The sequence below is a fragment of the Copadichromis virginalis genome, linkage group LG1, assembly GCF_057382275.1.
Source record: "Copadichromis virginalis isolate Kocher_CV1m ecotype Utaka linkage group LG1, C_Virginalis_male_GT1.1, whole genome shotgun sequence".
NCBI lineage: Eukaryota > Metazoa > Chordata > Actinopteri > Cichliformes > Cichlidae > Copadichromis > Copadichromis virginalis.
Window position 1 is genome coordinate 19,426,535 of NC_140618.1, and position 17,453 is coordinate 19,443,987.

Sequence of the window (17,453 nt, forward strand, 5' to 3'; positions counted from 1 at the left end):
GCGGCTGTCCTACCTGCGAGAGCAAATAATGAGAGCGAGTGAATAAGAGGGAGAAATCAGATTCCATCTCAATGAAAATTCTTTATTTTAAGTCTTTAAAAAAAAACCCTACCTCTGCCACTCAATGTGTTTTTTTTCTTCTTCTCACAAAGCAAAACCTCTATCTAAATGTGTTTTAAGTCTAATAACTCCTGTATGTATAACAGGCCTGGCAGGCAGTTATTGTCTCACTGCTTCATGTGAACAGTGGGCTCCTCTTATTAGCCACTCCCTTTGATAAGGCGCACTCCACCTGTCCCAGCCCGAGTAAAAGGACCCGCCCTGCCTGTGAAAGTCCTGCTCTCAGGGCCAGGAGGCGCAAAAGAGCGAAGCAGGTGAAATGTGGCCCGACAGGTCTGATGGGAGTGCAGAGAGACGTAGTCAGTGCAGAGAGGATTGCTGAGTGACTGACAAGCCTGTCAGTCAGGTGGCTTTAGGAGCAGTCTGGCTGGAATTAGGACAATGACATTGTTGTGTTTGTGCTGCTGAGAGCTGGTTTGCACCTGTTCATTTCACTGACTGAGGGGGAACCTCGCAGCCCTGAGGATACCCACTGCAGACGCAGCAGCAGAAGCAGACTTAGAGTGGAATTTCCCTCCTGTTCCCAGGCTGGGGCCGGGGGCGAATGGTCGCTCTGAGAATCTGAGCAGAACTCAGGAAGGAGAGTGAGAGGAAGGGTGGGAGGACAGCCAGAGAGGGAGAGGAAGAGAAGCCAGGAGTGGACATTAGAGGAGACATGCTTCGCTACGGTTCAAGACCAACTGTTTCCACCACCACCACCACAACAGAGGACTCTCCAGAGGCTTTAAGGGAGGTAAGAAGCTCGAGAGAAGCGAGAACACTGAAGATCTCTCTGTCTTTCCCCCCATTTCTCTCTGCTCTCCTCTTCTCTCTGTGTTTTGTCCTGTCCAGTGTTTTTTCCTCCCCTCTTCTGTTTGTCGGCTGTTGCTTTTAACTCTGCCGACACTTGTTTTCCTGTCTGTAAGCAAAGAGATCCATTTTCTGTCTCTCTAATGTTTTCTGACTCTGTTGTAGGATGTGTGGCTCTGTTCACTTACACGAGTGTGTAATGGGAGCTGAGCGTGCAGGAGGCAGAGCTGTCATGTTTATTTGAACAGCTCTCTGATAAAACAGGCCTTTGTACTTGCCCCACGTTTTATTTTATTCCCATGGTCGCCTCATGCAGGTCAACACGTACCGTAATATTTGGTGAAGCACGCTTGTAGGGTCTGCTGAAGAGTTCGGTTTTTTTCTTTGTACTAAATTTCTTATGAAAAACCTCAAAATAGTAAAAAATCAAACAGAGTTCCCACTTTCCATGTATCTGTTTTACTTTTTAACATTTTACTCTGTTTACTCTGTTTTGCATTTACATAAACTTTGTTTGGTGCCCTGTTGCTGCTGTATGTGAATAAGCTCACAGAATTTTTTAGTTGACAGTTCAAGCTTTGCCACAATATCAGAGATATTTAGATCTGAATTTTATTTTTCTTCATGATGACCATCTGTAAATTCCCCTAAATTCAAACATTTGCCTTTTTTGTCTGTGTGTGTTTGTTTTGTTTTCCAGAGGAGAATCAGACGCCTGAGACTGACTCTGTATCCCGGAGAAAATGGAAACAAGGAGCCAAAAACTGAAAAGTCAGACACTGTAAGTTTTGCGTCTCCCTCGGTGTTACCTCCACCCTGTTACTCCGGCCAGAACCGGCTTCAAATCCATACGGTACAATACGTAAAGTTACATTAACTCATTCACTGCCAGCCATTGGCAGTGAATGAGTTAAACCCATTGACTCATGCACTGCAATTGACGGCTATAGACGTCAATTGCAGTGAATGAGTTAAAGAGGAAACGTCATCACACCCGACTCAGTTTGACACTGCTGATCAGAAATAGTGACGTGTGGGAGTAAAAGCACCAATAAAAACCAAACAGAAACCCCTCCCACACACACCTTAATTCATCTTATAAACCATTAAAAGAAAGATGGTGGAAAAGCTGAGATTTATGTGCTTTTTATCATCTGGTCCAGTTATGCAATCATGACAGGAGGGCGTGTGTGTGTGTGTGTGTGTGTGTGTGTGTGTGTGTGTGTGTGTGTGTGTGTGTGTGTGTGAGATAATGCACACACAGCTGTTTTACATTTACTTCAAAGCTCTGCTCCATCTGTGCTCTAACACTCTTCCACAGAACAGAAAATGCTAATAAGTATTAACAGTATTAACTCCAAAGGACGGTAACTAAAACAAACAGAGCTCATGAGAAATTAATATTTGCCTACCGAGGTGTAGAATTACTCTTAGTCACGTTTAATATTTGCTGGTATGCTCTGTGATCCTGTGAATTATGGCTGAGTCGACGCCGCAGGCTGCGTGGGTGTTTGCTGTTGGTGGCTCTGCCCCGGTCTTTGTTTGTGATCGGAGGCTGATGCCAAAGTTTCAGAGTGAAAGTGCGAGAACTGAGTGCAATGCTTGGGTTAGGTTTAATCTCTGAGGAGAGGTTTTTCCTTGTATGACTGTGCGGTGTGCAGGATCCAGAAACATGATGGCTAGTTTTGAATGAACCTTGTGCAACATGTCCACTCTTTCCACCGATAGCACACTGAAGTAATCTCTGAATGTGGCTGCCTTTGGGAGGGTGTGACTGCGACTATAGGAACTGATGACAAAGGACAGTCTGATGAAGTGTGAACACAGAGTGGAGGGAAGCGCACGTGTTTAGAGCTGATGTGCACTTTAGTGTTTGGGAAGGATGCAGATTTGTGCCCTCTGCGAGTGGCAGCCGGTTTGTCCCAGAACAGACATCGGTGACTCCAGCAACAGCGTCAGCATCTGTCTGTGAGATGAAAATGGCAACAAGCGATGTAACGAGTGAAGAGAAGGGTGTTTTTAAAAATAAAAACAGCTGAGTAACAGAGTAACATCACCGCTGCTGGGTGGGATTCATGGCAACACAAACTGGATTTCTGAGACCAATCCAGATGCAGATTTTCTTTACAGTGAGGTATTTCACAATCATCATAAAGCTATCATAAAGATACCACTTTACTCCACACTACCACTCCTGTTTTCTTGTATCATGTGAAAAAAGTTTTCCTATCAGAAAGTATTAGACAACATGTCGCCAGTGACTGCTGCAAGTCTGAAAGCAGTCTTATCATTCCTGAACCCTAATCACCATGAAGTCATCAGCCTCAGTTTCACTGAAGTTCAACAGCAAACTGAAGCTTAAAGTGTACGTGGAACTGCAGCACAGAGTAGAAAACATCAGGCTGGAGCCAGTTAGAGGTTCAAGAGGTTAAAACTTGTGCCTAGTTCATCTGTTCATCATGTTTTCAGTGTGGCGCTTTAAGGTCTCTGCAGGCGCTGCTGTAATTACTGTGTTGTTGCAAAATACCTGCACGTGTTTACACTGGGTACTGATGCTTGTTTTTCAGATAACTATTCGCTCTAGTTACACTATCTTAGATCTTAGATGTCATCACCATGGAAGGTCAAATGAAGGTCAGCAGGAATGTGGTAATGGGGACTGCATCCAGTTAATCAACGAGGAAGGAAATGACCAAAATATCTTTTCTCAGAGATATCCAGCGATACCGTGTTTCAAGAGGAATGCTGGTTCTTCGCTGTGAAGTTAGAAAGGGCGTGTCCTGCAACTCGAGACATCGTGGATTATATCCAACCGGCGACTGCGGCCTAGATGATATGTAGCACATGTGAATCATGACACATGCAGAGGAAGTAAACAGAGAACTGTTACCAGACGATGTTTCTATACCGCCAGCATTGGATTTCATCTCCGTAACAGCCGTAAAGTGAACACGGTTCAGCCCAGTGAGCTACAGTGAGCATCCTCCGTGCTTGTGTGACAAATAAGGAGCTAATCAGGTCAGACGGTGCAGTCATATGATAGAGGAGTGAGTTCATACAAACAAATGACAGTGTTAGATGACAATGCACTGATGCAAGATTATTTTACCGAGCTGTCTCCGAGCATTTTTTTTAACATTTGTGAACAGCTCAAGCTCCTCAAGCAACAGAGGAAAAGTAAGCCAGAGTGCTTCTCCCACAAAACTGACAAAGGGCAGGTAAACACGGACCAGCATGTGGTCAAACATTGTAAAGTTCAAAGCTGAATGGGCAGCACGCAGGGCTTCGTGAAGCGAACTGATAAAGATGGCTGTGCTTCCCTCCCATCTGCTGGAATCCACATCCTCCCACCTATTAGCAGGCCTTTTCCATTTCTCAACAGCAGGTCCTCTGTAGATTGAGTGGTGCAGAAATGTGAGGCTGGGCTCTGTCCACGAGACCACACTGGCATCTTTGTTCCTCCTCGCTCGTATCTCTGTGAGATGTGGACACTGATGCCTCTTTTTCTGAGTAGTAGTCCTCAATGAATGACTTCTTTGTGTAGAGACATCTAAAAGATATCAGAATCTATCTCTAGATCTATCTATAGATCTATAGAAACTATATAATATTCACATACAGTTAAATAAATACTTCAAGAGCGTGTTTACTTGCATTTTTGTTTAGAATCCTGCACTTTAGGCTCACATGAGGCGTGCTGTAGAATATATACAGAAATGATAAAGCTTAATTGAAAATGTTTTGTTTTACACGAATCATGGGTGGCATGGTGGTTCAGTGGTCAGCACTATAGCCTCACAACATGAAGTTATGGGGTTGAACCTGCAGTGTAGTGTTTGAATGTTGAACCTGTGCCTGCGTGGAGTTTGACTGAGTGCTTTGTTTGTACTAAAGACGTGGATGTTAGAATTAGCAATGAACCTAAGAGCAGGCTCCCTGCTTGGATATGCTGTCAAGAGAATGGAAGAATCAATGGAAGGATGGTTGAATGGAAGCCATCCACATCAGTGTTCTTGACCTGTTTTTGTTTTATTTTGCAGACTGAAAATGAAAAAGATGTCAATGGGATGTGGAAGAGGAAGAACGGGCTCATCCAAAGAGAGAGTCCACCTGGCCAGGAGTCACCTCAGCAGGTAGACAAAGCAGCCACTGCTTCATTGAGTGTGCCCTGCGCATGCACCGTGAGGCTGTCATTAATATTGTATTCACACATTCAGCATGAACAGAGGCTCACAGGTGACCGTGGCAAATGCTGTGACCATCACAGTTTAAAGACAGCAGGCGTGTTCAAAGTGTTTCTATTTGTTTTTATTTGTTTCAAGTGATAAACTATGGCAAAGCTAATAAAAAGAGCTGGATCATGCAAAATTTAAACTTGACTTACTTAGATATTCAATTAACATTCAATTCAATTAGAATAACTGACTGCTTAAGTTACATTTGAAGCAGAAGAAAAATCCCTGCAGAGTCTGTTTACAGCTCTTCATCATTTTACACCAAATGTGTGTATATAAGGATATATGACCGCATGCTCGACAGTGTGTTTCTATTTTGGCGCATGTACACTGTGAAGCACTTTATAAATAAAAGTTATCAAGGAAGACCAATTGATAATGAACAAAAGTGTTAGCTGTATTTCTCTTTATCAAGTAAAGCACCTTGCTCTTGAATTACAGCTGAAATACTGATTAAAATGTAGTCTCTGAGCTAAAGTTGTTTTTATTTGTGCCCAGGACTTTTGCTGTGTATTATTTAGTCATTGCATTGTGCCACACTGCTCCTGTGCTGGTGTGCATCTGTTTTCATTGGCTGTTAGAGGCACAATAGACAGAAATGGGCAGCAGCTCATGTCCTGGGTTGCAGAAACACGACACCTTCGATGCACTCTGCACCATTTTTTAGCTGCACATTGCCAACTTCCTATTTCCACTGCACAGCAGCGTGGGCGCTGAAATACTTGATCACTTGCACATATGTATGCATGTGCATGTACATGCAGACTCATGCAGTGCATCTGTAAGTGTGCACACAAACACAGAGACACCATGCCAGCATAAGCCTGCCTCAGCGGTAGGTAGCTACAGAAACCTGACCGGCACAATCCTGTCTCCCTCAGCACCTCGGAGACATGACCAATGGGGTGCCAGAGACCTCGCTGCAGCATCATGGGCCCAAAGTGTATGGTGTAGTGCAGAGGACAGGCTCAGATAGACAGGAGGTGCTGGCACGCGAGTGGACAACCAGTCACCTACAGGATGAGATGAGATACATCAGGGAGGTGAGGAAAGACTGAGCCTTCAGGCCAATCATTCTTTTGCCATCACATCATCCATACAAGGCAGAGTGGGTTTCTGTTTAGATGATATCTGTGTTTTCCTGGTTTCTGTTTGCAGGTGAGAGATTCTCTTGAAAAGGTTAGAGAGCGGATGTACGGACAGTTTGGAGGAATGCAGCAATCAATGCAGAAGCTTTCGCAGGAACTCAGGGTAAAGATTATGACAACACCATGTGACCGGATGCACTGACATTCCTCATCAAACTGACCTGTAAAGCTGTGCATAAATCTGAAAAAAGCTGTGTGCCACGTGTTTCTGCAGGCTGCCAATGCACACAAGAGGAGTCTAGAGTCAGAGGTTAAGATCCGCACGGCAGCCATGGAGAACTTTGATCAGATGAACAGTTCCCTCATATCTGCTAACCTCACCTTGCAGGTAACAAATCAAAGTCACCAAACACTCCGAAGACATTTTCTTTTCTTTTTTTACTCCGGCTGTTACAAAAAGTCTTCACTGGCTAAAATAAGTTCCCTTTGCAGAAATCCCTTCTGGACGACTGTCAGAAGAGAGTGAGCTCGAGAGACGATGTGAAAAGTTTGCGGAGCACCTATGAGAAAACACAACAACAGCTCAGAGACAAGGAGCGCGAGCTGGCTGCAGTACAGGCTGAAAACCAAACTCTCAGGCTTCAGGTAGTCCCGCAAACACAAACTCTTTCTGTGGGAATGAACATGAATCCACGTGTGTCCACAGATGAAAAAAAACCCCAAAACTTTACAGTGGAAGTGGCTGCTTCTAATGCCACAAGGCCACGAGACCGAGATGTCAGCATGGCCAAAATAAATGGGTGGAATTCAAAATTTTCCCTCAAGTTTTGTGCAAGTGCTACTTTGTGTATGTTTAAAGGGACAGTGAAGTGCTCAGCTGTCCTGTAACAAAGTGGTCTGATGAGTCAGTAAGAGTGATGGAAGGACAGGACGTTTAGGACTTCATGACCCCTACCAACAGTGAATAAATCAATAAATGAAAGAACATTTTTCTATCTCTGCAGCAGGTAACATTAAAATCCAGCTTTACCGATCATCATCACAGTTCCTGAAGTTTTGAGAAACCATCTCCTGTCCTATTTTTTTTTTTTAAGTTTTAATTTACATTAGAAAGCAGAGAGTCCAGCTTTCAAATCACTGTGTGATCTGAGACACAGCAAACTTTTATCGAGCAGCTCTGTTAACATATCATATTGCTGCGGAACAGAAACACATCAGCTGCATCTGCATCTTCTACCCTGAGCAGAATGTGGCCTAATCAGCTGAGCAAAGTGCTAATTTTTGCTATGCTGTGGACTGTCCAGGCGGAGTCTTCACGGGAGGCCAACGATAAGGCGCTAAAGGAGCTCTCGGAAAAGCTAGAGAAAGAGTATGAGGAAAAGCTGCTGGAAGAACAACGCAGGCACAGGGAGGAGATTGAAACCCTACAGGTCTGCATTCTTTGGTCCTTATTCATACATACATCACACTTTGTTTTTGTTTTTATTTTGACAGCAGAAACCAAACCTATTGACGTAGATTACCTAAGGAAATAACTGTACACAATTTACAAATAAAAAAGTTACAAAATTCTTGACAATGAGGCAAGCCTAAGCTGAGAGAAGAGTGGCAGACATATTTCTGTTTGCACAGGCCCAACTCGATGAGTACATCAGACGACTGGAGGAAGCGGAGAGAAACATCAAAATCGCAGAAGCCAAGATTGCAGAGAGGGACCAGAGGATCATGGAAGTGGAGCGTCTCCTGGAGTGCATGGGAAAAGTAAGTCAAAAATGTAACGTATGTATATGTCTTCCTGTTCCCTTGACCCTTGAACAAAATTGTGTAAAACAAAAATTACACAATACTTTGAGGGATCTGTCATATATCAGTCAAATGTTTAGGAAACGATGAAGATGATACTTCTTAAATGTACAAAAGCAACCTTCTGTAAAAGGTTATGACCGTATACATGTGCACGTAGTGGAGTTCAGTCCATGTTTACTGCAAACAACATAACACTTGGCCAGCTGCAAAAACACCTAGGACCCACTACTTTAAAACCACATGCCTGATACCGAGGTTTCCCTACAGCTCAAACCGGTTGGGCACGGGACCACTGGGGGCGCCAGCAGTCAATCCTTTGACTCCTGTGGACTGTGGGGTGGGGCCTCCATGGATTGGGATTGCTGCCTTGCTTTAGTTGATGATCAAACTGATAGGGATTGTTGGAGTTTGGAGTGTTTTCCTGCCAGGAGAATCTTTTCAGGTGGATGTTACGTGCCAAAGTTCCCCATCAGGACCCTGTAATCTAAGGAGACGACCGATGTCAGTGATTTTACTTCCCAAAAAGACTCAAACTTTTGAGTATTAGGATTTTCATTCAGCCATAGGAAAACAGATAAAATGTTGTGATTTCCACAGGAGAAGAGCCAACTGGAAGAGCAGCTGAAGGACTGCGAACAGCGCCTACGCCTGATGGAGGTGACGGACAGAACTGACGAAACTGTAGCCAAAAGGTACAAATTAAAGTCCAGATAGAAAATTTAAGCTGCGCGTGAATCTGAAGGCTCTATTACAGCCCTTTCTCTAAAAGTGGATAAAACTTCGCCAAGACTGCATTAGATGTGAGGAAGTTCTTTGTCTTTGGTTTGTTTTCTCAAACATCAAGGATAAACTTTCATTCTTGGTGCAGAGATCTTAAACAAGGAGCTGCAAACACACAGGATGCATGATAAACCCCACCTCAGACAGCACATCCAACAATAATACTGAGAAATAATTGAATAGGATGGGATATTAATTAAAAAAAAAAAACATGTTAGTTTTTGTGTAAAAGTTCAGCTTAAAATTCTTTTGTACGTTTACCTAAAGTGCAGACCTGAAAGGTTTTTTCAAGTCAGCTAAGAACCTTCATAACACTTTTTCTTGAAGCCTGAAGCAGAGCGGCTTACGCTTGGCCCTTTAAACCAGTTGAGCAAGATGCACTTTGGAGCAGGATGTTTATAGCATTGCAGGCAGATTAATTACCTAGAAGGGAAAAAAGTACATAACTTTTTCATCGATGTTTGCAAATGAATCAGGGTGCTAGAGTCGTATTTCCTTCATATGTGGGACTACATCGTGGTTGTTTTTTAGGTCCAAAGAGCTGGAAGGTGAAGCAGGTGATCTCCGCGAGAGGATCAAACACTTGAACGACATGGTGTTCTGTCAACAGAGGAAGGTCAAAGGAATGATTGAGGAGGTGAGTAGGATTTATTTATCTGTATGTAGACCATGGATTCAACTCCTCTGTTCCACTGTTTTGATAGTGGGAGTGTCTCATACATTTACACAAGTAGCCTGTTTACCATTAAAACCATGGATCAATGTCAATGCACACAAGGAACGGAGAACTTCACTGCACACAGAGTCAATAAAGGGCGGGACGTCATGCTAACGGGGTGAATTCATGTTCATAATTTTGATGGGAAGGGGTTGGAGATAAAGGGGCATTATTTGTCTTCACTGAAGTATTTCAGTTATTCATTGCCTTCATTTCTATGTATGGAAAAACCGAGATTAGATAACGACTCTAGTTAAGTTTGCTGTGAACTGGATTTTCCATTTCTGTTTTCCCTGTAAATTATATAATGTTTTTAAAATGCTTATCTTTTTGAATTTGTGAAGGTCGAATCTCTGCGAGCTCAAGTTGCTCAGAAGGACATGTTCATCTCTGAGCTTCTGGACAGGATTGCAATAGTGGAGTGTGAGGTAGGATGAGACTGGTGTGCTTTCTGTGTGTTTTAATAACTGGTGGTGGGGTGTGATAATCTGCTTCATGGCTTCAGATGATCACATGGGCTTCTGACCACTGAATAACTGAATAACTGTGTTAATCCCCCTCTACTGCTTGTTGCTGCAAGCGTCAGGTCATTTTTTTCATGCAAAGTGACGATAGTCTTTTGCATGTAACTGACCTGATATTTCTTGTTTCCTGTTTTCCTTTTCCTAGAATAATGAATTAGAAGACAAGCTCAAGTATTTTATGTCCACACAGAATAAAACGCGAGAGGTTTTGGAAACCAGAGAGAAAGGAGTAGGCTGTGATCTGCTCCCCAGGTAGGATTGTGATACTAAGTAGCATTGGGTTGTGTTTTCTTGATTAGGAGGTGTTTTCTCACTCTGGTTTCTGACTGTGCTTCTGCAGACATGAAACACAGAGGTATGATGTTGAACCTGTTCAGTGTGAACCAACTCATCTCTTTCCCATCCAACCCCCATCACCTGATCATCCTCTATCACCTGTGAAACTCCCATCACCCACCGAACCACTGTCACCGACACAGCCTTTGTCACCCACTCATCCTCTATCACTTAGACCAAGCCCTTCCTCCATAGCGCCCTCATCCCTGGCACAACCCTCATCATCACCTCCCATTCAACATCCATCGATCTCTCTAACACTGCCCACTCAGCCAAGGACGTTTAAGCTTAATAACCCTCCCCCCAGCAGGCTACATTCAAGTTTACTAAGGTACACTCCTGTCCAGTACAGCCGCTTCCTGGATTCCAGACCCTCACAGGAGCATGGGACATTCTCCTACATCCACCCATCTGAGTCTGAAGCTGGTGTCAGTCCGGTCCAGCCTGGAGAAGACGAATTGGACGCACAAACAAGCAGAGGCACACCCTCCATACAAGAAGAGTCCACTTCATCCCCGCCCTCTTCTCAACCACGATCAGGAGTGCGAGTTTATACGCCGTTCATGAAACTTATGGAAATGACAGCAAAGATAAACATAGATTAAAGTTAAGTAGCAGTCCTGGAAAATGCATGAGCCAAGACTTAAATAAGGAGAGTCAATGAAGCTATGAAGCCATTTAACTTAGTATAATTACTGAAAACAGGGTTAACAAGTAACGCACAAACTTCTTTTCATAAGCAACAAAATCAAAAATAACATTTTATCAAACTGGGAGTGAAAAAAAAAACTGGAAATTAAAAGAAACTCACGGAAGTCATTGTCCCCAGTTACAAACTAGTTTGATCCAGATTCCCTGTCAGATGATAGCTTAGTTTCCATGTGGATGACAACATGAGTGAACAGTTTAATTACTTTTCTTTAAACCTGTTGACAGTTGGATTTTATTTTGTGTTTCCTCTCTCTTTTTGTATCAGTGCTAAGTACAGAGCTAACCTGTATGTCAACAGTAAATATGTAGGTAAAGCTAAATAATAGTATCCTCTAACTCAGTCTGCGTATGCTGGGAAAGAGACAAGCGTATTAAAAAACTGGTTGGAGTAGTGCAGTAGTAACGTCCTTTATTATTCTCTTACTTGAGCTTAACATTTACGTACTATATGGACCATAAAATTGTCAAATTGTTCACAGCAAATTGTAAAAAATAACAGTCTTAAAAACAAGTTTTAATAATGTAATATGATAACATACTCTGTGTTGGTATATAACATAGAGTAACGTTAACTTTAGGATTGAAAGTGAAAAAGTGGTGATGTAAAGTCAGGTTAGCCATTAAAACATCAGCTAGTGTGCTTCAAGAATACCGCTGACTCAGAATACATATGCAAAATAATAATATGTAAATAAACTACGTGGACAGAACTACCGACCTAGCTGCACATTACTCACGGTCTGATATCCCCGTGTTGATATTGTTATCATCATAATAATGTTGATCCAGCATCAACATTACACCTGACCAATGACGTTGGAGCATTCAGTGAGCCAAGCATTAGCTTAGAATTTAGCCACATTCTAAGCTAATGCTAAACGGCATTAGCCAACCTAACTTGATAATGCCAGTTGGATAACAGCCAACCTAACTTGATAATATATTTATTACATTGCATAACTTTATAAAGAATATAGTTAATAAAACACACAACGTTTTATATAAACAAAAGAATCCCCCCCTCCTCTTTTATCAACAAAGTGAATGGTCAGTTGCAATGTTGATCCTGGACCAAGATTATTATGATAATGCAGGGACAACACCAACACTGGGATATCAGACACAACACAACACACAGCACACCTGCAGGAGCTGCTCTGCCATGTAAACCCATGCAACGGGAGCATTAAAGTGTGCTCTTTGGAACAACCAATTCTTTGTAAATACAGACTGCCTGGCCAGGCATTTGACTTTATACAACTGAATTCTAGTATTAATAAGAATTGTCTAATATTTTTGTCCATATAGTGAAAGTAAGAGGGTTACTTATGCAGTCAGAGCTGTTAATATTAACTAGACCAAAGAGTGGAATTTTTTCCCTTAAACTTCTATTGTCTTTGGTCAATTTTTATTTATTTTTACAAATATTCTTTTAAAAATGTACTAACACAAGAATCAGTTTTAAATCATTTTAAAGCTGGCACATCCATGTCAGTAATATCTCACTCATTTATGTCGGAGATAATGATTTTTGGCCAGTGAAGCAAAAAAAGTCTTATGTGGGTTTCTGTCCCATGTTTGCACATAGCTCTAATAATGATAAAAGTAGCTTGATGTAGGATGTAAATGATGTGATGCTATGTAAAAAATATTTTTCTAACTGATATAATATGGAATATATTTCTTTTGTTTACAGTGAATCTATTCTATTCATGTTGCTCACTGAGCTATGAGCGTTCAGTCCTATATGAAGGTCGATATGGTTATTGCGTGTATTTTCCTATCATTTTATATGTGGTCTGTACAAATTAAACATATGATATTTTGTTACTGTCAATAATATAATATTTATTACCATGCTTTGTGCCTTTGTGACAGCCTACTCTGTGATCCTGGTGGTGAAAGGAAAGCTATTTTAATTGGAAGCAGGGTAATGTGGTAAAATAGGACGTGGTAAATTCTTGAGAAATCTGTTATTAACGATATTAACTTTAATGAGGTGACTGCCGTTCCTGAGCCACTGGCACAAGTGTTATCCAGGTGTTGTCTGTACTGCCACAGCTGTGTTTGAAATAGTTTTATGATGTGCCTTTTCCTCGTTGATACATATAATACTACGATTAATGATGAGAGGCCAGCATCTGTTTGGATAATAAAGACTGTGCAAATGATCCTGAATGTGTCACAAGATGGCTGCGCTTACAAGAAAGAGGTTTTGTGTTTTCTCAGCCAAGAACAACTACAATTTCATTTTCTGTTTTTGAGAAAGGAGAATTTAAAAAATAATAATAATAAAACAAACAAAGAGTGATGTTTTGTTTAAGTGGTGAAGAAAGCTAATACTGCAAAATACCATCTAGTGCATGATCTGCGAGCAATAAATGAAATCACTGAAATGATGCCACCAGTAGTAAATCCCCACACTATACTGAATCCAGTCACTCCAAAAGAACAATGGTTCTCAGTGATACACTTATCAAACGCTTTTTTCTCAGTGCCTTTACACCCCGACTCATAACACCTGTTTGGCTTCACTTTTGAGGGACAGAGCCCTCACCTGAGAGGGTGTGCCTCTCAGGTGAGGGCAGACAAAGAGCGATTCAGAAGACCCTTATGAAAAGAATATCGAGGGAACAGTTTACCCTGCCCGGGATAGGGTTACCGGGGCCCCGCCCTGGAGCCAGGCCCGGGGAGGGTGCCCGAGGGCGAGCGTCTGGTGGCCGGGCCTTAGTCCATGGGGCCTGGCCGGGCACAGCCCGAAGAGGAGACGTGGGCCCATCCTCCCGCAGGCCCACCACCCGCAGGAGGCGCCATAGGGGTCGGGTGCATTGTGTGCCGGGTGGCGGCCAGGAGCGGAGGCCCTGGCGGACTAACCCCCGGCTGCCAAGACTGGCAAACCTTTCTAATAAATCTAATTATTTTCACATTCTTTTAACTCAAAAGTATGACTCAAACTAAAACTACATACTGATTATACAAGAAGTATGATGTGGCCTACAGCAGTATCATGATTCACTCATTTTGATTACAGGTACAATGTAATATATAACGGCATAATAATCTCACAACTGCTACAAGCACATTTGCCTTTCTTAACACACGCGAGAGAAAGGCAACTGTTAAGAAAATGCCCTTTTGGGTGAGACAGGCCCACAGGCCCTGCATGCAAGCGTACTAACACACATACATGCAATGAAGAACAGCTTACACTACAGCACACACTATACATGCGCCTATATCTCTCATTGGTGTTAAAGCAGGGAAAACTTAACAGAGTTTTGTTATCAAATGCTGAATTTATCCACTGCTGACATTTAACTCTTCAGCTTGACAATAGGTGAAACGTTTGTGAAAACAGAGAAGAAAAAATAAAGATCGAGAGAGTCTGGTATGACCAAGCAGTAATCAGACAATAAATTTAGTTGGTAATACAATGAATTGTGAGATGTTTTCTGTTTGATTGATGCAACACAAATAATTTACTGTATGAAGGAAATTCTCTTTTGTGATAATATTTTGAATGTGCATTTCAATTGATGTGTCAACTTAGCGCATTATAAGCTGATATGCAAATTAGTTGGTTGATACTAGATTTGGAAAAATGACTGGATTATAAAATAAGGGTTGAGATTAGTTTCTTATTTCTAGTGTGTGGAGGAAGGTTTTATCATGGCACACATCTGTTTACATGAGAGGAAACTCCTTATGTGATATGACATTTAGCAATTTGCAAATGTGCAGCACATCAGAAGGATGACTCTGAAATTACAAAGGGAAACAATTTTGCTGACAAAGCTGCAAAAGCAGCAGCCATAGCAACCACAGTCTTATTAACAACTCATGAAAACCACACCATTCCACTATCTGTACTGCAGGACGAACAAAAAGCAGCACCACCAAAAGAACCAAAACAATGGCTGAAACACGGAGCAGTACTGGACACTGATGACATAATGAAAATAGCAGGAAAACCCATTCTTCCCGAATCATTGCACAAAACAGCCGCTCTAGTGAGCCATGGTTTGAGCAATGTCTCAACAGGAGGGATGATCTGAGGGATGGTCTTTATAATAAACCGACAATTCTACACTATAAATTTTGAAACTTCAGCAAAAGAATACGTGAGAACATGTATGACCTGCCAAAAACACAATACCCAAGGTAACTTAACGGTGTGTTCACACCGAACGCGATAGACGCACATTTGCACCTCAATGCGTGTCCAAGAAAAATCCATCGCGCCTCAAAATTGCATATTTTGACACGCGTGAACCGGAAATGTGGGAGGGATGTGGGAGGAAGTTGTGCCAGACCAGTATCTTTGCTAGATGGCAGCTGTCGAGCTAGCATTTGAAGAGAGAGTCTACGTTCTCTATTTACTGTGGAGAGCAGAGCAGCGGCGTTAAGGACGTCCTCGCCGTACCTGGGTCCATCAGGTCCTCCAGACACGTGAGCAGTTTGGTGAGTTTCACCACTTGCTCCAGGAGCTGCGCCTGGATGATTTTAGCGATATCACCGTCTTTCACTCGTACAGTTTGAGGACCTGCTGTCCTGCATCGGTCCTAGAATTGCCCGCCTAGACACCAACTACAGGCGCTCAATCCCACCTGCAGAGCGCCTGTCCATCTGGTTAGTAAAAGTGTTTACTACGGTAGTCCTTTATTGATAAGACCAAAAAGAGGACATTTTCCTACACCACCCATTTCATACAATTCACATGGACTTCATTGAATTGAATGAGTGTGATGGCTCAAAATACGCTCTAGTAATTATAGATGTTTTCTCAAAATGGTCAGAAATCTACCCAGTGAAAAAAGCAGACGCAATCTCAGTTGCAAACATATGGTATTCCTACTCTGATAAGATCAGATAATGGAACCCATTTTGTAAATGATGTGATCAGCAAAGTATCTGAAGCACTAGGTTTTAGTTTAAAACACCATTGTGCCTACCACCCACAGAGTGCAGGATTAGTGGAAAGAACAAATGGCACTATAAAACAAAGGCTCAGGAAAACAATGGAAGAAACTGGCAGACCATGGCCAGAATGTGTAGGCCTAGTCAAAATGTGGATGAGAATAACACAAGGAAATAACAAACTGTCCCCATTTGAAATTATACATGGGCGACCTTTTCCACTACCAGTTACTAGCGAGCCACTAGATAAATCAGTCTGTGAAACCACTCTGGCAGATTGGATGACTCAATTGTTGACAAACAGAGATGTTGTTTTGAACAATAAACTGCCGCAAGATTCTTCTTCTATTTCCTGCAGGTTGAAGCCGGGTGACTGGATCCTTGTCCGAGTACTCCAAGGAAAAATTGGAGCTCGCCACGGTGGGAGGGTCCATACCAAGTGCTTCTGACCACGCCAACTGCCTGCAAAATAGCGGAAAGACCTTCCTGGATACACCAAAGCCACCGCAAGAAAGTTGAGGTCCCAGAGGATTCCACTTCCTTCACAGAAATCAACTAGTAAGGGAAAGTTTCACCCTCGCTTGGTTGCTTCAGTGTTGAGGGTAAAGTGCTGATTGAGCATTGCTCGCACTTCCACCTCCAGCCATTGACCAACTCTAGGGTAACCAAGTAGTAGAGTGTGTAGTACGCAGCCATGGGAAGGTGGACCCTCTTGGTTACCTTGACTACGACGCTCACCCTTACAGGCCCCCAGCTGATGCCGACAACAGCTGAACCACGAGGCAGACTGAAAAGATGGACGCACGACAACTCCCACCTAAGAGACATGACACAAGACCACATCCACCCTTGGATGAATAATGCCTGGTACGACAGGACCAGGGCAGAATCGGAAAATGCAGACTGTTATGTCTGTTCTTATATGCCCAGCACGTCGACACACCCTACACTATATGGAGGGTTACAAGAAAATCACCATTGAAGACATTGGACTTGATAACGAGCATGTGATCAACTTTTCTGGATCAACTTCAATGTGACAACCTGGAATACAGCCATCCATTTCCCAGTGTTCTTGGACCAAACTCCAGGGAAGAACCACTCCATGTGCTATAAACAAAACAAAGGTAACAGGCCACTTGGAAACATCACTAACTGCAACCGGGCCACTGGAGGAGGAGAAGGTGCCCCTGTGAACACGACTGGACCATCTAATGGCACATACTGAGCATACTGAACATGTGCTCCCACATTCCTGTCAAACCACACTTTTAGGATGACCGCAGTAAACACCACTTCTACAGTACGCCGGAAAAGAAGATCAACACTCCCTGAAATTCAACCACATGACCCAATATGGGGGAGCGACGTACCCGAGGAATTCAAATTATGGACTACCGGACAGAAAGTACTCCATTCATTGTTCCCC

At 42.7% G+C, this 17,453-nt stretch overlaps 1 protein-coding gene and 1 long non-coding RNA gene across 3 annotated transcripts; one reads left to right on the forward strand and one right to left on the reverse strand.

Annotated features, from left to right (window-relative positions):
- The first annotated feature begins 374 nt into the window (after positions 1 to 374).
- Positions 375 to 11,061, forward strand: myzap (myocardial zonula adherens protein). 2 transcript variants are annotated; one of them, XM_085453302.1, is made up of 14 exons: positions 375 to 853; positions 1,610 to 1,690; positions 4,950 to 5,042; positions 6,026 to 6,187; positions 6,303 to 6,395; positions 6,507 to 6,620; positions 6,725 to 6,877; positions 7,537 to 7,662; positions 7,865 to 7,993; positions 8,636 to 8,730; positions 9,350 to 9,455; positions 9,881 to 9,964; positions 10,206 to 10,312; positions 10,401 to 11,061. In XM_085453302.1, the coding sequence occupies exons 1-14, from the start codon at positions 776 to 778 to the stop codon at positions 10,999 to 11,001; spliced, it is 2,022 nt and encodes a 673-aa protein (XP_085309428.1). In that variant the 5' UTR covers positions 375 to 775; the 3' UTR covers positions 11,002 to 11,061. The 2 variants fall into 2 exon arrangements, with proteins under 2 accessions (XP_085309428.1, XP_085309431.1); XM_085453305.1 differs by having other exon boundaries at positions 10,251 to 10,312.
- Positions 7,702 to 12,062, reverse strand: LOC146718647 (uncharacterized). Its single transcript, XR_014920003.1, has 3 exons — positions 11,845 to 12,062; positions 8,283 to 8,522; positions 7,702 to 7,975 (listed from the first exon to the last, which is right to left on the reverse strand). It is a non-coding gene; the product is annotated as an uncharacterized LOC146718647 (long non-coding RNA).
- Positions 12,063 to 17,453: the final 5,391 nt, after the last annotated feature.